Genomic DNA, 23383 nt, shown 5'->3' on the forward strand with positions numbered 1-23383 from the left:
AGACCTCGGGGGAGATCAAGCAGACGCAGGAGGAAACTTGTTGAAGTGTGACCGTATACGAGCACTTTGTGTTGCTGCTCTTATCAGACCAGCCGGGGTAAACAGAGGCACACGTGTCATTCGGAGGATGTAAAACAGGAAGTGGTGTTTTGTATTACAATTTGATATTTGTTTATTTCACCGGCTCACTTAAATTGAGAAGACGAGGAACCAATAAGAGCCGTACCATCCCCGTCAGACCGGGAGCACCTCGAGAGAGAGTCGGTTTATTAATTCTCTAGAGATGATTGCACAGCCCAATTAAATTCATCCAGAGAGCAACATGTCTTACCTCTTTAGGGATGGGCACAGCTCTTCTTTCTCTCTTTTTCCATTAGCCTCACTTTACTGAGGGGAAGTGCTCAGACTGAATGTGTGTGTGTGTGTGTGTGTGTGTGTGTGTCCATCTAATTGAATACCAATTATCCACAATTGAAACCTGCTTGTACCTGAACAACTACAGTCCAAGAAGACTATTATTACACTGGATTAGGGCAAAAAATATGTTCGTGGTGTTGTTCATGGTCCCAGGAGGATGATGTGTAACGACTTTAATGGTCGCCGCACTTTTCACGCAGTCAATGATATTGGTATTACTAGCGATAAGTAAAAAACTAGTTTTCTATTCAAATGTATCGCAAATTTGCGAAATTTGAAGCTAATTTCTAGAAAATCCAGAACGCTCCTTTCCATCCACTACGGTGGCGAGATAATCAGGAGTTGGATCCTTCAGATGAGCAGCAGGTGGGCAAGTTCGTTAAAAATCCTATAAACTCATGTGATGATGCAAATTATTATGAAAACTTTGGTAAAAATCTAATATTTTTCAACACTGATGTTCTGTTGTGTGACTCCATTAAAACTAAAATATCACGGATCAGGAAAAACTCAACAGTTATGAAAATGTAACTGGCGTGCAGTGCCAATCTTTTAAATGCCAACAAATCAAACGTCCTTTAACTTTTCCTTATTTAAAAAAAAGATGTTTTGTTGTTTTTGCTAATGACATAAAATAAGACCGTCAACCTAAAAAAACCATTGCAACAGACATCAACTGCACAGATGTGAAACGCATCATCGACGGACAACACGACAACCACCAAGGAAACCAAGGACTCCAGCGCGGTCTAAATATAAAGCTGTCAGTTAGTAAAACACGTCCACGGGGTAACCGCGGCGATGGCGGGAGATCCTTATTTCCGGTGACAGGGTGGAGAATGAACGCTGACATCACTGGTCTCCAACCGCCAAGCATGTGCGGCATACCACATTATCAGTCAGCCAGAGTGGCTTTGTGTGTGTGTGTGTGTGTGTGCGTGTGTGTGTGTGGTCTTCTGACACCCTTCCTGTCTCGCCGCTCAGCCCTGAGGGGGGGCAGAGCGGCCCATTTTCGGAAGAGAATGTAATACGCAAAGATGGCAGAGATAAAGAGGCGCGCAGAGGGGAGGCCGTGTCATGAATTATTTATGTCCTCCTCCGAGTGTGCCTGGTATTTTACACCGTGCACCGTGTGTGCATTACTCCCCCCCCCCCCCCCATAATACACCATAATGGGATTAGATATGTTTTGTATTCCAGTGATTGTAGTTTGTTTTTTCAAACAAAATCTGCCAATCTCGGTTTCAGCCCATTTGTTTACATATTATTCATTTATATTACTGAATCATTCAAACTGATCATTAACAAGCTAATTTTAAATAATTTACTCTGCAGTATGCTCGAAAAACTAGAAAAGTGTAGAAGTCTAAATTAGCATAAAATGTACAGTACTTGAGAAAATACACTTTCCATAATAGTTATATATATATTCATATATATTTATATATATATATATATATATTTATACATATATATATATTCATATATACACATCAAACCAGTCCAGATATATTTATATATATAAATATATATATATACACATCAAACCAGTCCATATATATATATATATATATATATGTATATTTTCTCTATATGTATACATCAAACCAGTCCATATATATATCTATATATATGTATATATATAGATATATACATCAAACCAGTCCATATATCTATATCTATCTATATATATATATACAGTATATATAAATATGGACCTTTTTTTGATGTGTCCCACATGATGAAGCACATGATCCAGAGTGTTAAACATTGACGTGCTTCTTGGTGTTCCCACCAGCACGGATCACACGCTCCAGTGAACCTCAGAAAGCGATTTGCATTCGCGGCACATTTTAATGCGTTCGCGGAACATTTCACCTCCTGCCCGTGGGCGGCGTATCGGCAACCAATACGAAAACGGAAGACGACCCTCCACGACCAAAAGGTGTCCCGCAAGCTGTCGTTTCCGCGGGGCGAGCAAAAGAAAAGAAAACCCGTCCTCTCCGTGGTGCACGTCCGACCTTCGGATCAGACGCTGCTCGCTTCTCGGGGGAGGCGGCGTGCGGAGAGGCCGGCTAGAGCGTGACCACGACCCGGACTGATTGAGGCTTTCACGCCGCACTACACAGGTGCTAAAAAAAAACCCACTGCTGCTTCTGAGAGATTAAGCCAGTTCGCAGATTTCCCCTAAACTAAAATGAGGCTTCAGTGCCGTTATAAGATGGGAGCTTCTGACATTTCCGGGCTCTCGGGGAACAGGGATGAAGCACTTTGATCCACAAACGCCATTTAGAGGTTTTTAGACCAGTTTCCCACAACTTCTAGGCGCCCATTGGTTTCCACTCACTGTAGCTACACGTCAGATAGTCTCCATCTCTCTTCATACTGGGCACAAATATGAATGAAGATCAACAAGCTGCCTGCTATTTGATGTTCTTTCTGTTTGTGCAAAGGCCTGAGCGTTACGGGGTCACCATCGATGCTTTCACTGCCGTCACCTTTGTCAGCGACGGACAGCGTGCTGTTGAAGTACTGCTCCTCCAGAGCCCATGTGGCGTCGTTCACTTTGTTGGAGATCCCACACGAGCCCTGGCAGTTCACCTTGATGGCTGTGGAGAGAGGAGAGAGAGAAAGGAGTCAATCGACCGTCTCGAAAGGTTCGCCGCCCTTTTGGTTCTGTCTGACCGTCAAAGAAATGCTGACACAGCAAACGCTTATCACACCTTCTGGGAAACTGTGGCTCTGGTTCACTTGACAAGCTGCTTCCTGTGGCGTTGAAGCCTTGATCTGAACAGCTTTTTATTTTTTATTAAACACTTTCACGAGAAAGAGGAATACTATTTGTATTTCATTACTTTTTATGCAATCTGTTCATTATTATCCTTTTCCCCCCTGTTTCTTAAAGTGAGCACCATTTGATGTTGGTGTGTTGTACACTGTACCTGAATATCATGTGCACATACAACTGAAAAATATATCATGTACACATACAACGATATCATGTGCACATACAAATATATCATTATTTATCATATAAAATATATCATGTGCACATACAAATATCATTATTTATCATATAAAATATATCATGTGCACATACAAATATATCATTATTTATCATATTAAATATATCATTATTTGTCATATAAAATATATTATGTGCACATACAATTATATCATTATTTATCATATAAAATATGTCATTATTTATCATATAAAATATATTATGTGCACATAGAAATATATCATTATTTATCATATAAAATATATTATGTGCACATACAATTATATCATTATTTATCATAAAAAATAATATATCATGTACACATACAAATATATCATTATTTATCATATAAAATATATCATGTGCACATACAAATATATCATTATTTATCATATAAAATATATCATTATTTATCGTATAAAATATATTATGTGCACATACAATTATATCATTATTTATCATATAAAATATATCATTATTTATCATATAAAATATATTATGTGCACATAGAAATATATCATTATTTATCATAAAAAATAATATATCATGTGCACATACAACTATATCATTATTTATCATATAAAATATATTATGTGCACATACAAATATATCATTATTTATCATATAAAATATATCAGGTGCACATACAACTGAAACAAATATCATGTACACATACAAATATATCATATTTGATCATATAAAATATATCATGTGCACATACAACTGAAAAATAGACAAAGAAAGTGACTGTATGAAAATACACATTGTTATCGTGTTGAAAACTAAATAATAAAAAAAGTGAGTTCAAAAAAGAAAGAAAGAGGAAAGCGGCGACAGTAAAATAAACACTGACTAGCATGAGCACGGTTCACGAGGAGGAACTCGTTTCCCGTAATCATTCAGGGCCTCTGGTGCCGCTCTGGTGCATTTTGCAACGGTTGCTGCCAACGGCTGGAAGAGGAGGAGGAGGAGCATGATCGGGGATCTGGAGGCGGTGAGTCATTGTGCAGACGGGTCGCCCTACACCTGCGTTCCACCGGGGGTGACGACGGCGATGACGCAACAGACGACGATTACTCACAGAGCAGACGAAAGCGTGGATGGACGCACAGAGACGTCTCTTCACGTTAATGCAAAGATCCAGAAGAACTTCAGAAGCTTCAGTCCATCGACAGGGGATTAAATTAAGCCCGGTGAGCATTAGCAGTGCTGCACACTTGTTCTTTTCTTATCTGGCTCCTTCGCTAACGACCACAATCAGGCCAAGCGGTCCCACGATGCTGGTTATCAGGTACTCTGTGAGTCACCCCGAGGGTTCCTCTATCTGGCTCCGGTGTTGGCGCCATGGGAGCAAACGTAAACACGGACCCGTCTACTGGCAGCAGAGGGGCTGTCGCGGCCGGATCTGGTTCCTGACTCGCTTTCACAAAGAGATTCCAGGCCGTTTGTATCGTTGGGTGAGGTTCCCGTGTAATTACATTTCCCTCCTGACAATACAACTGTATATATATATATATATATATATATATCAACTTCCTGGTCTCCCTTTGATCTCCCCGTCACCTATACATTATTACCTCTACCTGCCACTATAATACACACTGCCACCCGTGGTCAACCTGAGATGGACTCTACACTCAAACATATAATACACAGACATAACTAATGGCTCTTTACAAACAAAGAGTCAGACTCAACAATCTGACTTGTTCAGTCCCGATACCGATGCCCGGGCTTTGGGTACCGATCCGATGCCAGTGTGTCATCAATAAGCCGATTGCCTCGCTGTGTGGAAGAGGCTCGTCCTTCGATGACATGTGAGGCGACTTGATTGTTGCTTTCTTAAAATTGCAAATATAAATACGACCTATAAATACATATATATATATATAAATAAATAAATAAGAATTCAATAAATATACATACATATATATAAATAAATAAGAATTCAATACATATACATATATATATATATATGTATTAATATATATATACATATATATATATATATATATAAATAAATAAATAAGAATTCAATAAATATACATATATATATATTAATATATATATACATATGTATATATACACATATATATATCCAATTATATATATATATATATATTTATTGAATTCTTATTTATCACGAGAATAATAACACCAGCAACTAAACGCCGGTGTCGCAGCTGCTAGAATACGGCTGAAATATTACACGCCATCAGCAACACGTGAATTTAACACACACATTAACAGCAGAAGTTACAGTGGCGATCCCGATAAGACGTGAATCACCGTCATGGGGCTGAAAGCCCTGAAGTACCAGCTAATCCAGCCCCCCCCCCCTCCTCTCTCTCTCTGTATCACCCCTCCTCTCTCTATCCCTCTTGTCGTTCTGTTGATCTGTCTGTGAGGAAATGAAATCTCTCTGATAACGCACACACACACACACACACACACACACACACACAAAGGCGCACAGTCACACACAAGCCAGAGGATTAAACAGTATTATCTCAGTATCTCAAGCAGACATACAGTCAGACAGATATGACCATGTATCATACCGATATGACTATGCATCATACAGATATGGCCAGGTATCATACTGATATGGCCAGGTATCGTTCTAAATGTTTCAGTGGCCTGGAATGTGACGTCTGCCTCCCTTCATGTTGAGCAGCATGAAACACCCCGTACAGCTGGAGCGGATGGGAATGTCATTACGTGTGCAGGTGTTTGGACACAGAGCAGAGTATTGGACATGACCTTTGACCTAGTGGTGGCGGTGGATCATGAAAAGTCCTTCCAATTCATCATAGGTGTGTGTGGGAGGGGAGGGGGGGGGGGGGAGGTCCGTGTGTCTCAAGTTTCATGTCAATCCAGTCCACCCAATGTGTCAAGACATTTTACTCAAAAACTAGAAGTGGCGCTAGGGGACAGAGGTCAGGGGGTCACCTGAGTCCTCAAGATGTCGCCTCCTCAACATTGATATCCGTCCATATATTAAAGTGATGCAACATCCTGTCCATCCGGCATCGGACAGCTCATTGAATTGAACACTCCCCACAGCGGTCTGCGACCACAGAGACGTGAGGAGGAGGAGCGCGTCCTCTTCTTCTTCAGTGGTATTGTGATGGATATGATCACTAAACCATCTACGATAAGAGCGTGTGAAGTCAAACAACCTGAACGAGCCTCAGAGTACTGTGTTGGACCACATCAACAAGATTACTCTCTCTCTCTCTCTTATCCTTATCACTCATCTTTCTCATTGTAATCTCTCTCTCCCATCCCTCTCCCCTGCCTCTCTCTCTCCCATCCCTCTCCCCTGCCTCTCTCTCTCTCCCGTCTCTCTCTCCCATCCCTCTCCCCTGCCTCTCTCTCTCCCGTCTCTCTCTCTCTCTCCCGTCCCTCTCCCCTGCCTCTCTCTCTCCCGTCTCTCTCTCTCTCCCATCCCTCTCCCCTGCCTCTCTCTCTCCCGTCTCTCTCTCTCTCTCTCGTCCCTCTCATTGCACTCTCTCCCTCTTCCGTCTCTCTCTCTCCCATCTCTCCCGTCTCTCATCCCTCTCATTGCACTCTCTCCATCTCCCGTCTTTCTCACCCCCCCCCCCCCTCTAAAATAGGCAGATGGCTGGGCTCTCCACACACCGGCACACCTCTTGGCAGTTTGTTGTGGAAAGAGGGAGGAAAACCGTTGCCGGTAAAAAACAAGAACCAAAATCTGCAGCTCACAAAAAAACTCAAAACCGCTCGCCAAAAATCAAATGTCCTCATGTTTCATGGTTAAATTATGAGTGTCAGTGGGAAAAAGTCAGACAGTATTTCTACTGCAAATTAAGGAGATTAATCTCGCACTCACAGATGACAGGGTCACCTCCAATGACATCGAAAGAACAAAACCGTAAAATACAATACATCCCACGATATGACAAAGTCATGGCAGCATTTGTTCATAGAAGATGTTTTTGGGCCAAAAGCCTGGACGATGTAAATTTGGGTAATAAAAATAATAAAATCGACCGTGAAGTTGCAGATTCATGCTGAAGTTGTGCTCTCCGATGCCCCGGCTCGAGAAATACTCAGTTCAATTGACGCGTGTGGTGGCTGGGGCGTGGTTAGGCTCAGCTGTGGAGGGGTGTGAGGGAGTGGCTCAGGGAACAGGAGCTGGGAAGAGGCCTGACTAGTGTCTACTCTATATCCTATATGAGGTGGCGTAGGGATGGAGGCACGCGAGGAGAGCAGAGGCGCAGTCTGCAGTCCAAATCAAAAATATTACCAAATATCGCTCAGTGTGCTCATCCTCTGGTGCTTGGGGGGGGGGGGGCATGCAGGACGTGGGTGGGGGCGGCGAAGGTGTGGTGCTTCAGGGCGTGTGGGAAGGTGCGATGTTTTTGCGATGTGTATCCTGATTGTAGAGCACCGATCGTCTCAGAAGGGATGATAACGTTTTTTGATGAACCCGGCCAATTACCATGGTGCACTGTTTCCTATAAGGTGTTTTAACTTGCCTATGAGAATAACTTTCTATTATAGATAGATATTTCCTTTGTGCCACATATTCTCTTGCACCTCTCCCTGTGCAGGAATTGTGCCCTTCAGGACACTCTTTCCTGAAAATATGCGCAAGTTACGCAACACAGTTGTTTGTCTTGATTTTTTTTTTCCCTCTGGATTCTCCAAACAAAAAAGAGCAGCTTCACTTCCCGATCAAGCTCCCTATGTTTGCACTCATAACAATGCTCAACATCGAGGGAGGAAAAAAAAGACTTCTGCAACGACCGTTGAACTTTTCAAAGAGGAAAAAAGGCCAAACAGGTGGGGGGGGGGGGGTGAAGCTTGCATGGAAACCGCGCTGATAACGCCGGCTCCTTATTTACACTGATTACACCAAGTCCAGCTGCAGCTAATGGCCGGGCAGCACAAAGGAGCCTCAGTTTGTTTAAGGTCCCCCCCCCGACCTCTCACACACAACACGCCACGCCGTCTGCTAGGATTCCATCCTGAAGTGGGTCATCAGCAATGCGAACCAGAGCAGATAAAAGGGTCGTTCGAATTGCTCGACTTTGATTGGCCTCTGAACAAAGGCTCCTCGGACGTCACGTAGACATTCCAGCACGGAAAAAAGTCCCAAAGTGGTTTCTGTCTGTGTGATAAGATCGGATAGATTTTTTTTAGAAGAAGCTCCTGTAGAAGGGTCAGTCAGATCATTTGGATTCATTAGCCCGGTGATGTACCCCATGTGAAATATATTTACAGCCAAGTACCCCCTAACCAAAAATATGTAAAACACAGCGCTGGGCCATCAGTGTGTCTGATTTAGAATATAATACATATAATGAAGTTCATGAAAGTAGATTTATATTTAATTGAATATTTATTAAATAAATATTTTTAAAGGATTAAAAAAAATATTTATTCAATAAATATTTTTAATAACATTTTTTTATTTAATAAATATTTTTAAAGGATTTTTTAATGGATAATAATTTTTAATATATATATATTTTAAATCTCACGTACCCCCTGGAGTTCCTTCACGTACCCCCAGGGGTTCACGTATTTGAGAACCACTGGGTTGGCCTGAGGGTTTGTTATAAGTGAGGGGTCCAGATTTTAAAAAGAGAATCCTATTTTTTCTTGTGGCATCAACAAAAGCTGCGAAAGACCGGGATCCACTGACCCTCTGAATGTTTCTAAAAAAAAATGTTTTGTCAAGAAGAGAAAGAAGAAGAACTAATGGTCACAACCGTCACTTTGTACAGGACAGCCCCGAGTAATCCGATGCTAATCCGACATCACTGGCCTCATTAAATCTTCAAAACAATTAGCCTGTCTCTATTTTCCGACATCTCCTTTCGAATGCTTCTCTCAGCGAGACGTATCAAGCGCAGCCACCTGATCTCACGCTCTGCCGCTCCCGGCTGTGTGAATCCCCCCTGCGGCCGAGTAGAGCCCGGGCCGTTTGGGCCGGACCGGCGCTGAGTCACACAACCCTGTTTGTTCAGTCGCCGGCAGACGGAGAGCAAGAGAACACGAACGCTCGGCTTGACGCCCTTTTCAACCCGAAGCAACAGGGAACACGAATTCAGGAACTAAACGACTCCAAATGTTTGTTATGTGCATGAAGACGGACGAAGCGAGAAGATGAGGACAATCGGATCTGTTGGACGGTTTGAGGCAAACTTCTGCAAGACAACGTGATTCCTTATGACTCAGTGTCGGGCCGCTGTGATGTGTTGTTATTATCTTTATTTAAAAAGGACCATGTTCAGGTAAAACACAAATGTCACCACTTGATACTCTGAACCAGATTGTAGTTATACAGATAATGTGCATCTGTAATCCCTTGACAGACCATAATAAACATAAAACAATAACCAACACAAAACAATAACAAACATAAAACAATGACAAACATGAAACAATAACACATAGAACAATCAGAAACATTAAACAATAAAAACAATAAAACATTAAGAAACAAAACAATAAGAAACATAAAACAACATCAACCACAAAACAATATCACACATAAAACAATAACAAATATAACACAATAACACACATAAAACAATAACAAACATAACACAATAGCAAACATAACACAATAAGAAACATAAACTAGAACAGGCACTCAGTAGAGCGCATACCTTCGCATATCACAAGATTGGGCATTGAATTATGAACATTTTGGCATTAGTTGCATGCCAATTGGACAAAAATGTATCGTGCTATGGTAAAAAAAAATGTTGACCTTTCCATGACCTTGACCTTGACCTTTGACCCGATTGATCCCAAAATCTAATCAAATGGTCCCCGGATAATAACCAATCATCCCACCAAATTCCATGTGATTCAAGAAGATTTGACCTGTTCATGACCTTTGACCTTGACCTTTGACCCGATCGATCCCAAAATCTAATCAACTGGTCCCCGGATAATAAACAATCATCCCACCAAATTTCATGCGATTCGGTTCAATACTTTTTGAGTTTTGCGAATAACACGCATACAAATAAATAAATAAATAAATAAATACACGGCGATCAAAACATAACCTTCCGGCATTTTCAATGCGAAGGTAACAATAACAAACAGAACCATAACAAACACAAAACAATAACACATATAGAACAATAACAAACAAAACAATAACACACATAAAACAATAACAAACAAAACCATAACCAAAAAAAACCATAACAAACAAAATAATAACAAACAAAACCATAACAAACATAAAACAATAACAATCAGTACAGGATAAGACACACTACGACAGTATATGTGGTAAGAAGAAAACAAAATCCACACAATGTGAAGCTTCAGTACATGAAAAGTAAATAATACATACTTTTAAAAGTAAGTAATAAAAACATTAAAAGTCATCATGATTTGGGCATTTCTGTCAGCATTTAATCTCGGACCAGCCCGACATTCCCTTCCTCTGCGGCCGCCGCCGAGCTTCACGCGCTGCCGGTCAGACGCTCGTCTGTGTGTTTGAGTTTCGGGCGCTCACATATCTGCATGTGCAGCGCACACAAATCTCAGGTTTGCATGTGAAGGATCCGACACCGAGGTTACATCAGAGGAAGCGACCCGCGGACGTGTAATCTGCATCGTGGTTGAGCTGATCTCACTGTAATGCATCGGTTACAAAGCAGATTGATTCAGCGCCGGTTCTGAATCAATGTCCATCGTAAAAAAAAACATTGATTTAAGATTACGGATGTTCAGATCAGGATGAAAAACAATAAAAACTTGGTGCAATCGTAAGATCACCAAATAAATGATGTGTTGTTTTGAGTGTGATGGCAAATTTCCACCGTGCTCGTCCTTTTTTTTTTCATCTTTGGAGGCGTTGCGCAACAACAAGACCGTAAATAACATTTATGGTTTGAGTGCCTTGCTGAATGGTTCACTCCTTTATAAGATGAACATGCCCTGACGAGACATTTGGTCTCAGCGGACAGCGACCTTTAGACCTCTTGCACACTCCTTCCTCGATGTAACCGTCACGAATACCAGCTGATTCCACCATGAGGGTGTGTCCGACCTGCTATGAGTAACATTTATGAACACGTGAGCCCATTATCATGAGCTAATAAACTCAAGGGTTTGGAGGAGGCCGACACAGAGCTCGCTTTGTTATGAACATATACATTTCCATGGGTGTCATGAGGGACCTTCTGTTTATTAATTGTTTATTTTAGTGATAATGCACACAAATCAACAATAAAACTGTAAGTGAGCCACAGAGGCTAATTTTCATCTTGTGTCCAGGGACAGATTTTTATGAAGGCAGATAGAAATTACAACATTTCCAACAACTAAGATTCATCGGTAGATCGACAGAAAGTGACGTATGGACACAAACAATTCAGATATAAGCTAAATAAAAGTGTACCTACAGTATGAGCACTTATATACACAATGGGTACAGAGAGTATTCAGACCCCTTTAAATTTAACCAGAAAAATACTGAGCAAAGGGTCTGAATACTAATGACCATGTGATATTTCAGTTTTTCTTTTTTAATAAATTTGCAAAAAATTCTACATTTCTGTTTTTTTTCTGTTCAGATGGGGTCCTGAGTGAAGATTATTGAGAAATAAAGTAAACTTTTTTTGATTTTAGCAAATGGCTGCAATGGAACAAAGAGTGAAAAATATAATGGGGTCTGAATACTTTCCGTACCCACTGTATATGCTTATATATATATATGTATATATATATATATATATATATAAATATACAAATGTATATATATATATAAATATATATGTATATAAATATATATAAACAAATATATATAAATATATATATACAAATATATATAAATATATATATATTGTATATATAAATATATCTGTATATATATATATATATATATCACTGAGGCACATAACAACACTGAACAAGACAAATGGAGCTATAGAGCGAGTTCAGACAGGAAGACTAAACCCCTCGCGGCAGCCATTTATTCCTCACATGTCTGCTAATCATTTCTCACACACGCTCCCTCATTGTTTCCTCGCTGTCATTGTTCGGCGCCGTCAATCATGACACCAGCTGCGCGGGATCAGCTGGTCCACTCAATAAGGCGGTCGGCCCTCAATTACAAATCTCCCCGTGGAGTCCAAGCGCCAGATACTCTGAGACGTCATCATTTCATCTCATCTGTTGACAATAAACATTATCCTCTCTTCATCTAACTGCTCTCCCGCTGATAGAAATGCATATATACCCCGAACAAGCAAGACAGAGGGCACATGAATGCACACGCACATTCTTTCACAGCGGAAGTTTTAATGGAAAACCGACAACAGAAAGTCAAGGTCCGATTGGAAAGTATAACAAACATTTTGGTTTCGGAAAAGCAATATTGATAAGCACCTTGGCACATTGCCCTGAATACAACCGTGATCAATCCAAAGCTAAACCAAACAAACGGAATGTTGACGCGTGCAAGTTTATTATGGCGATATGCCTCCTGTTATCCGGAGACATACACCAATGCCCAGGCCCAGTTAACGTGATGGCGGGTGAAGGAGGCTCAAGCACGGCGGATCATGGGAGCAACAACACCCTCCCACAGGCAGGCATGGCCAGCAGAGAACCTGCTGGCTTTACCTGTGTCTCTGCTGAGTCTGCGTGCTCTTGCTGTCCGGGGGCTACGTCGGAGGCCGGGCGCGACAGTGCCGGGCGCGGAGAGTCGGGTGGAAGAGTTGGTGTGGCGGCGATCGATGTCTGGGTGACTCGCGGACGGCTGGGAGGTGATGGACGGCGTTCTGGGAGCCGGGAGCGGAGGAGCGACTGCGGAAAGCTTGCCTTGGGGGGACTACCAGCGCTGGAGCCGAGCCTGGAGGCTAACGTGACGGCAGACAGCACCGCGGGTTTGTTGGATCCGTGTGATTCGACATCTTCGGTAAACGAGGCGGCCACTGCACTGACTGAGCCACGGCTTGCTCCGACTAATGATGACATCTGCTCAGGTAGTCAACGTGGAATTGGAACGATCACCCAAAACGTAAATAAGAAACTGCTAAATCCCGCGATCTCAAAGAACAGGAAGTGGGCTGTCTTCACAACTGTCAATCATTCAAGAACAGTGTGGGATCCTACAGTTAAGCCAAAAGGTCTCCTAGGTGGGCATCTAAACATAAGAAGTATTCAATCTAAAAGTGATCAAGTCCATCATCTTTTGCTTGATTCCAATTTAGACTTTCTTTGTCTATCTGAGACCTGGCTCCATAAAAATGCTCCATCAGCAGCAATAACCGTGCCAGGTTACAACATGTACAGGAGAGATAGGGTAGGATCTAAGGGTGGTGGTGTCATGATCTATGTGAGAGATCATATCCAGTGTAATGAAATCCAGTGGTCTGTCTGTAAAGACTTGGAATGTATAGGTCTTCATATTATTTTATCACCACAAATGTCTTTTTCGCTTATTGTAATTTATCGGCCTCCTCTTCCAAAAACAGTTTCTATGAGGAATTTGAGAAACTTTTAAAAGAATGTAATTTTAGTAAAGAGGTCATTATTATGGGTGATTTTAACATAAACTGGGAGGAAAAATCATCTAGAAAGAATCTTAAAAGGATAACTGATGACTTTGACCTTGTTCAGATGGTCAGTGGGCCCACAAGACTAACTAATTCTTCCAGGACCCAAATTGATTTAATATTTAGTAATAGGCCTGATAGAGTTCTAAAACTCTCAACATGGTAACTGGACTTTCTGACCACAATCTAACTCTGGTAGTCAGGAAACTAACCAGCAAGCGGTTTAGGCCTTTGGTCAGGGAGGATGAATCCTTTAGAATCCCCAAAAGAAATCTAGATATCTTTCATCATACTCTTCAACTTATTGATTGGGATGATCTACTGTTGGGAATAGACATCGAGGAAGACAGTAAAACATTCTCAGATAAATTAGAGAACACTATGAAGGATTTCAGTTGCAAATTTAGGCACAAACATATCAAACACTCTGTTCCTTGGATGAATGATGATATCTTAAAAATAATGAAAGAACGGGATTCTGCCTTAAAAACTGCAATTAAAAATAAATCGAGCCATGACAGACAACATTTTGCTATGCTAAGGAACAGAGTGGTAATGAAATTAAGAAAGGCTAAGGCAGATTTCTTCCTGACTGTAATAGAAAAAGCGAGAGGTAAAACTAAAATGGTCTGGGATCAGTTACACAAGCTAATGGGACATCCCAACAAAGTAAGGAAGCTGCAAGAACTTAACATTAATGGTAAACTGTCAAATAATCCAGTTGAAATAGCAAAAGCTTTCAATCACTATTTCATTGATTCTGTTGCTACCATTGCTAAATGTTTCTCCCTGAGATTAGACCTGTCTGTACAGTAAATACATTGGAGCCAACTTTCATCATAAGAAATGTCACTCATTCAGACGTCACAAGAATAATCAGTTCTCTTAAACCATCCAAAACTAAAGATACATTTGGTATGGATGCCGTTATGCTCAAAACTCTTACCAAAACGCTAATAAATCCCATCAGCAATATCATCAACCTCTCAATCTCTCAAAACATGTTTCCCAGTGTTTGGAAGTCGGCTGCTGTTATTCCAGTATTCAAAGAAGGAGATCGCCTTTCTACCTCTAATTACAGACCAATCAGTATCCTGCCTACAATATCAAAGGTTGCAGAAAAGTTGGTAGCTGAGCAAATGATCTGCCATTTGAAAAACAGTCCCTTTGCCCTTCATCCAATGCAATTCGGCTTTAGAGCCAATTATTCCACTGAGACGGCCACCTGTTTCTTCACTGAAAAATCAAAATTCTACTGGACAAGGGGGTGTTGTTGGAGTTGTGTATCTTGATCTCAAGAAGGCATTTGACACTGTAAATCATAGTATTCTTTTGTCTAAATTGCACAGTTACAACTTCTCCTCAGGTACACTTAAATGGATGGAATCATATTTGCTAAATAGGTCACAGTCTGTCCAAATTCAAAACATCAATCCGCTGCCCTCCGCTTGTCCACAGGTGTCCCACAAGGATCTGTCCTGGGCCCATTATTATTTTCCTTATATATTAATGATCTGCCATCAGTTTGTCCTCATTCCAACATTCAAATGTATGCCGATGACACCGTCATTTATTTGCATGGCAGCAATTTGGGAGATGTAGCAAAAGAACTCACTACATCCATGGCTAATGTGACTACTTGGTTAACGCAATGTTGTTTACAACTCAATATATCCAAAACTGTGTGTATGTTTTTTACCAAAAGAAACTGATAGTGTAGAACCGGATGTTTTTGTATCTGGGGAGAGGCTAAAGGTTGTATCTGAATACAAGTACCTGGGAGTACTTCTTGATTCAAATCTGTCTTTCAAATCACAGGTGAAAAAAGTTTGTAATCGGGTAAAATACAATCTATCCAATTTCCGATTCTCGCGCAACTACATGTCAACAGAGGCAGCTAAAACATTCATGCATTCAATGGTTATTTCCCACATGACCTACTGTTTAACAACCTGGTCACATGCTAGTGCCACTACGCTCAAACCATTACAGTCATTATACAAGCGGACGCTCAAAACTCTTGATAAAAAAAAGTTCTGTCACATCATTGTCCTATACTAAAAAAATACAACTTGCTTAGTTGGGATAACTTGATTAAATATGTGCACGTCTGTCTGATGTACAAAATCATACATGGATTGACCTCTCCTCCTCTCAAACAATTTGTCACCACACGAACTGGATATCGGCTCACAAGAGGAGCAGCGAGAGGGGATTGTATCATCCCTCTCAGGAAAAGTGCTTTCAGTCATGCTGCTTTCTCAGTACAAGCAGCAGTTCACTGGAACTGCATTCCAGGATCTATCAGAGAGCTACAATCATTCAACTCTTTTAAAGCAGAAACAAAGAAATGGTACATTACTACCCAGCTCTGTCAGCACTAGACTGTAACGGCTCCTCCCTCCTCCATCTGCCCAGGTTGGACTTTCATTTTTTCTGTCTGTCAGTTGTTGTCTGTCTGTTGTCCGGTCTCTGTATGTCTTGACTTGCTGGTCGGTCGTTTACTCCACCTGCGTGTCTTCTCTTGTCGTTCACCTGTTTGCAGTTATATGTCACATTTAGTCTGTAAGCTTTTACATTGTATCTCTGACATTATGTTTTTATTCTGTCCATTTTAACATTGTACTCCCTTATTTTATTTGCTTTATCTGTAGATTGTATTTGTAATCTTATGTTTTTAGGTTTGTTCTTAACATCAGCAACATTGGGACTACAGATGAAAAATAGCCTCTTGGCTAACTCTGGCACATTTACTGCAAAGTTTTTATTAATGTGCACTGTCCCTTATTAAATAAACCATTATAAAAAATAAAAAATTGGCAACGAGCCGTTACTTCAGGCTGTTAAGGAATGTTTTGTGCATGCTTTTTTTTCTGATGGAAGACCATTCCACGAGTTGGATGAAGAGTTCCTTCCAAATAGAATCGATTATTATTATTATTATTATTATTATTTGCTGAATTCACAGAAGATGCCGATTTGCTAAAAGCGCCTGCCCTATGTGAGATGACGCAATCACCTCACGAAGCGCAACTAGCCACTGGTCCGGGGCGTATAGAATATAGAGCAGACGTCCTTTTAGTTTTGTTTTTATCCAATATTCATTCTCATTTTGTTGCTATGCAACAGGCCCCCCCCCCCCCCTCGACTTCTTTGGGAGCCGTCGGAGTCGTTTAGAACGAGCGCTCGCTTCTCACACACGCCGAGCAGCCGGGAGCTCCTGATTGGTCCGTGCTGTTGCTCGCCGGACACAAACGCATTATTATTTGAAGCCTCACAAAATGGGATGAGAGCAGATTTGGATGGTTAATAAGAAGAAAGAAAAGTTCACTCTAGATGCACTGAATGTTCCTAAAGGAAAATATAGAGAACATTAAGACAAAGAGCCACGAGACCTGATGGACAGCTGGACATTGGAGCAAGTGGAGGTTGTGTGCCTTGCTCAAGGGCACCGTGACACCGTTAAGTTACCGTAGTTGGTCCTTGAGACTACAGCTCTGTGAATAAGCCAAAATACAAGCGAGCGACCCGCGATGGAATTAGTTTCAACTGTGACAAAAGACGAGCGAGTTGTCTCAAAACGAAGGTGAGGACGGAGAGGTCGATGGAGGATTAGCAGCATGTGGGGAGGAAGATAAACGATGATTGAAACCTCTCGCGGGGGAAAAGCTGAACCAAACACACACACAAGTTCACCTCTAAATACGGGCTATAAAAGACTTAATCTGTGCGTCCTGCAGTGAGTTATTCAATCTGGTGTCTCACTTCGCTTAAATACCACAGACTGCTTCTCTGCTGTCTTTGAGATTATGTTTTCATCTTTTTTAATGTACAAGTTAAAGATGCGGTGATATATTGGTTTGGTCAAGATAATCCACAAATGACTCTTTCACTGCAACATGTTCTACTTTTTCTGATTGCCAAATGGCTGTTAGTACACAGAGTTCATGAGAGATTGTTTGCAACAACAACAAAAACAGATGTTGCTAATGTTGTTGCTAATAAGAGCCCTGAGGATGAATCCCAAAAGATAATATTTTAAAACCCAAAGTATGAGAGCTTAAAGAGGCCAAAGGCTTCAGGGCCTTCACATACGGTGCTCTAATCCATTGTTTATATGACAATACGGACCAGCGCATCTTTAAATTGTGGGTGGATTAACGTTATTCCTTCAGCGTGACCAACTTCTCATCTCCCAGTTGGTTTGGAACACTTCTATCTTTAGCTTCGTTGTTAGCGCTAATCAAACGTTTTGTTCCACTTCCGCATAAAGAGTGACATCCTCTGATTACAAAGCAAAGGAAGTGGGACAGCTTTTCAGAGAGAGGAAGAGGGGGAGTGATTTGCGGGGCGGGTTTTTATCAGAGGAAATGAGACAGAATCCTCTTATGAGGGACCTAAATAACCAGCAGTGGGGTTAGCCTCGGTATAGGATAGTTATTATTAACATGGACTTAGTGCAGAGAGAGGGGGGGGGGGGGCAGCTGGGGCCCAGATCTCCAGCTGACAGCATCACTTCCATTGGCCCAGCGCTCTGACTGATGAAGGGCCGTACGCGAGGGATCGATGCCACCCGCCCACACCGAGAGGAAGCGGAGAAAATGGAGTCACTGTTAATCACTCTGAGTAATCATCAGAGGTCCCGTTCTGGACTGAAGACACCGACGTGGAGGGGCAATAAAAAACCCTGTCGCTCAAGATTATGAATCAGAGTAAAGCTTCATCGTTAGTCTCAGAGGACGTGGAACAGAAGGCGGGAAACAAGTGGTGGAGAGAATCGGATTAAGAGGTGTTCATCACAAAACTAAACAATTTACCAAGCTTTCAGGCAAAATGTTAATCCAAAAATGAGGAAGAAATCCAGAGAAAACACAAATATAAACAGACTCCTTGGTTTTGAATTGAATTACCAAATTAAATGTCTTTAAATAAAAAAATACTATTCTTAACACTGTTATTAGTAGAAGTGGCAGTAGTAGTTGTAGTAATGGTAGTAAAGTAGTAGTAGTTAGTCGTATTAGTAGAAGTAGTCATGATAGGTCATGGTTGTCGCAGAGAGAGAGAAATGCCCCGACATTACTAAAAAAAACCTTTAATCCAAAAAACCAGCCGGCCGACAAAAAAAAAAAACGAAACAAAACACGCCTAAACCGGAATGGAAGACGAAGGGTTTACACATACACACAGGCAGGGAGGATTTGACAACGGGAGGGGAGGAGGACAGGTGGACACAAGGAGAGGCGGGGCACAGATCACACAGAAGGAAACAATCAGAGACAGGCAGAGACAATCACAGGGAGACAGGAACAAAAAAAACAAAAAAAAACAACACAAAACACCAGATCATGACAGTAGTAGTAGTTGTAGTTCGTATTACTTCGTACTACTAGTAGTAGTAGTAGTAGTAGTAGTAGTAGTAGTAGTAGTAGTGGTATAGTAGAAGTAGTAGTAGTAGAAGTAGTGGGGTGGTAGTGGTGGTGGTAGTGGTAGTGGTAGTGGTAGTGGTAGTGGTAGTGGTAGTAGTAGTGGTAGTGGTAGTAGTGGTAGTATTAGTAGTGGTAGTGGTAGTCGTAGTGGTAGTATTAGTAGTGGTAGTGGTAGTGGTAGTAGTAGTAGTAGTAGTAGTTATTACTTCGTAATAATATTAGTAGTAGGGGCAGAAGTAGTAGCACTTTTAGTGTGCAACAGTAGTGTAGTGGTAGAAGTACTAATACTAGCTGAAAAGCTGCAGTAGTACCAGTAGTGGTAGTATTAGTAGGAACATATCCACTCTGGACACATTTATAACAATATATTTTTGACACACCAGCACTTCTACTTTTAGTCTCCCGCAGAGCGGTGATGTCATGATGCTCTCGTGTCATGGCCCCCAGCCCCCCCCCCCCCCCCCGTCTAGACGGTCACACTGATGATGAACTGCTAGAAACGGCCTGAATCCAGAGCGGTGAGAGTTTTTCCTGATCCGATGTGAGATCAAAGGTCAGGGATGTCTATGTGTACAGATTGTAAATCCCTCTGAGGGGAATTTGTAATTTGTGAGAATGGGCTATTCAAAATAAACTGGAAATAAACTGAATTGAACACTGAACACAGAATATTCAATGAGACTACCGCAAAAAAATGGTAAATGCCGTCTTGCCGAAAATCAGGTTTTGGGTTTCCTGAATTGTCACCAAGACACTGGAGATATTTACAGAAGCCCGTGATGGAACAAACACGTTGGTTTAACCTGCCAGCCACAGAAAGTTGATCATTCAAGTGATATTTGACTGAAACGAGGGGTAGCGGGACGGGTGAGTAATTCTCTGAGTATGCACCAAAAGCTGGAAAAGTCAGAAGAATCCATCATCACCTTGAACAGAAAGTGACTCTTACCATGTGATTCACGAACCACAAGTGCATGTGTTTGTGTGTGTGTGTGTGGCCAGTTCCGTGTGAACCCGAGCGGGGCGTCTAGCCTTGTTTACATAAGGCCGGTGGTTTGTATCACCACAGACGATGATTGGGTCACAGTGACTGTTTGAGCTCCGCTCCTGTCACCTGAGACACAAAAGAACTACACACACACCTAAAAAGGCCGTCGATTCAGAGTCGCCATCGATACACACAGAAACTAGAACGGGCACTCGGTAGAGCGCATACCTTCGCCGCAGCCACATTTTGGCATTAGTTGCATGCCAATTGGATACAAATGTAACACCCTGTTAAATGTTGTGTCTGTCTCCCCAGTAATTTGTCATTCCCTACACCTGCCCTCAGCCTCTCCTGATTGTGTCATTCCCGTCACCTGCCCCAGCCACTCCCGTCTCGCTGATCCCTGATGTCCCACACCTGTGTTTCCCCACCTTATATATTCTCCCAGTCTTTGCTTTGTTCCCTGCCAGATTGTTGTGTGTTTTGCCCCTCGTGTCAAATTGCTCATTTTTCAAGTAAAACATTTGTTTCTCAAACCCAGAGTCGGACGTTCCTTCTGCACTTGAGCTTACCCGTGTGATTCTGTGACAACAAATTGACCGCGCTACGGTAAAAAGAAGATTTTGACCTTTGACCCGATCGATCCCAAAATCGAATCTAATGGTCCCCGGATAATAACCAATCATCCCACCAAATTTCATGCGATTCGGTTTAATACTTTTTGAGTTATGCAAATAACACAGCGATCAAAACATAACCTTCCGCATTTTCAATGCGAAGGTAACAAGACAAATGCGACGACGAACGGGCAGGAAGTCGAATCAGGTCGACTTTCGCTCGAGTTGATAAATTTCATGTTGAACTTGTACTTTTCTTTTCCACCGGTCGCTGTTCGTCTCAAGCTGAGATGATGAGATCCAAACGGCAGCGTCTCGTGTATCAAGTGACCCGACTACACATGCTGCTAAGTGCAGGGAGGCCGACCGAGACACGAGGGGAGGCTAAACCAAACGGACGAGCGCAGATCTATAACTCGGCATTAAGGCGGAGGGATGCCCCTGCAGTCTTCTGTCAATACCCCTGAATTCAGCAGCAGCAACATCTAGTTCGACGGTAAAGGACATACTTAACAGTGATTATGATGATTTATCACAACACTTGAACCAAAGAGCTGACGATGGACGCTTCTGAAAAAGATAGATATTATTTGCATGACTAGTTTTTGCAGAGATTTGGTCAAATACAAGAGAGTGGATGACATAAAAATGACAAAATAAATGAAGGACAAATAGTATTAAAATGATTGCAATTCATCCTGAGGGTGGGAAACAATATGGAGACCAAATTTTACGCAGATATAAATGTTTGAATTAACAGAATTTGTGGTAATACAAGGTATAAAACGAGGCCGTACTGCATATCCAACATGTCAGTAATGTGCGTAAGTGGATCATTCAAGCACTTTTCATTCATGCAGCAGTCTGCTTTAACGACCGCCTTTTGTGAAGAAGCCAATCAATAGAAATGATGTATAATGGTCTCTCCATCATCAATAATACAGTGAGGCTGCAATTTTTGGCCTTGAAGATATTCAGCATCTGCAGAGAGCATGCATCTGTTTCATCGTCCCGCTGTGTTTATTGCATCGTACCACCTGGTAAATGGAAAGTTGTGAGTAAAATCACCCCCAAAAAAACGGATCCATAAAGCTGGTGCCATAATCCGTGTATCGTATACTATGTGTGTCAGCTCAGACACAAACACACACTCAAAGGACGTGAGAAACGACACTTTACAGTCCCTGTTGATACTGATGCAAGCGGTCCAGCCCTAAAAAACAGTGCTGCTCGTCAATCTTTGGTAAAATTCCTAAAAACTGAGTGTCAGGAACTCTCGACCACTGAAATATATACACAAATAAATTACTGAAATATATACACAAATATGTTACTGAAATATATACACAAATATATTACTGAAATATATACACAAATATACTCCTGAAATATATACACAAATATATTACTGAAATATATACAAAAATATATTACTGAAATATATACACAAATAAATTACTGAAATATATACACAAATATACTACTGAAATATATACACAAATATATTACTGAAATATATACACAAATATATTACTGAAATATATACACAAGGCAGTGGCCAAAGTGAGATTAACCTGCTGGAAACTCACTTTGGTCACTGCCTTGTGTAAATAGTTTGTATATATTTAGTTTCCTCTGTATATTTAGTATTTAGTATTGTTATTGTGTTTTATTTTTTATTAATGCTCTAATATTTGCTAATATTCGCTGTGATCCTGACATTTCCCCACTGTGGGACTAATAAAGGAATATCTAATCTAATCCAAAAAATCTCAAATTAAAGCGAAATGTGAATGTGGCCCAGTCTACCAGTTTCCATTAAGATATATGTCACGAAACCCGAACAAAGATTTCATAGAAACTGTGCTAGCTATGTAAACATGTCCAATTGATCTATTAAACTCCATCTTTTTGTAAATCATTTCTATAGCTTAACGCATGCCGAGTCACTGTGGGCACAATGATTAGCGTTGATTAGCGTGTTCTCTCCTAAAACCCCAATTTAAATGAATGGGACAATTTCTCGCTGTTTTGAGAGCCCCCCCCAAAAAAATTATTATAATATTTCAATAGTTTGTATGATATAACCACATGAGGAGGCCAGTTTGTGTATACGCCAGTAATGATTAATGACATGAAAGGTACATGTATGAACTTCAGTGCAAAAATAATCACAACAAAGCTGACCGGACCTGAATGGAGTCCTAAGGGATCATCATCTGACCTAATGAGACGTCGGTCATCAGATAAAAACCGGCAAACAAACATCTCACTCTCGCACAAAGCAGACACACACATGTCCCGGCTCCCGCCTGTGCTGTAACAGAAGATATTGCAAAACAACAGAATACAATAAAAGCCCTCCC

The 23383-nt window shown here is 41.2% G+C and overlaps 1 protein-coding gene across 1 annotated transcript in view; it reads right to left on the reverse strand.

The window, feature by feature from the left end:
* Positions 1-23383, reverse strand: part of arrdc1b (arrestin domain containing 1b) — a 37704-nt gene that overhangs the window by 12162 nt on the left and 2159 nt on the right. Inside the window, exon 2 of the mRNA XM_056432097.1 lies at positions 2916-3026. Within this exon, the coding sequence (XP_056288072.1) occupies positions 2916-3026 (111 nt within the window). The remainder of the gene's footprint in view (positions 1-2915; positions 3027-23383) is intronic.

Source organism: Pseudoliparis swirei, chromosome 15 (genome assembly GCF_029220125.1).
Source record: "Pseudoliparis swirei isolate HS2019 ecotype Mariana Trench chromosome 15, NWPU_hadal_v1, whole genome shotgun sequence".
In the NCBI taxonomy this organism is placed as follows: domain Eukaryota; kingdom Metazoa; phylum Chordata; class Actinopteri; order Perciformes; family Liparidae; genus Pseudoliparis; species Pseudoliparis swirei.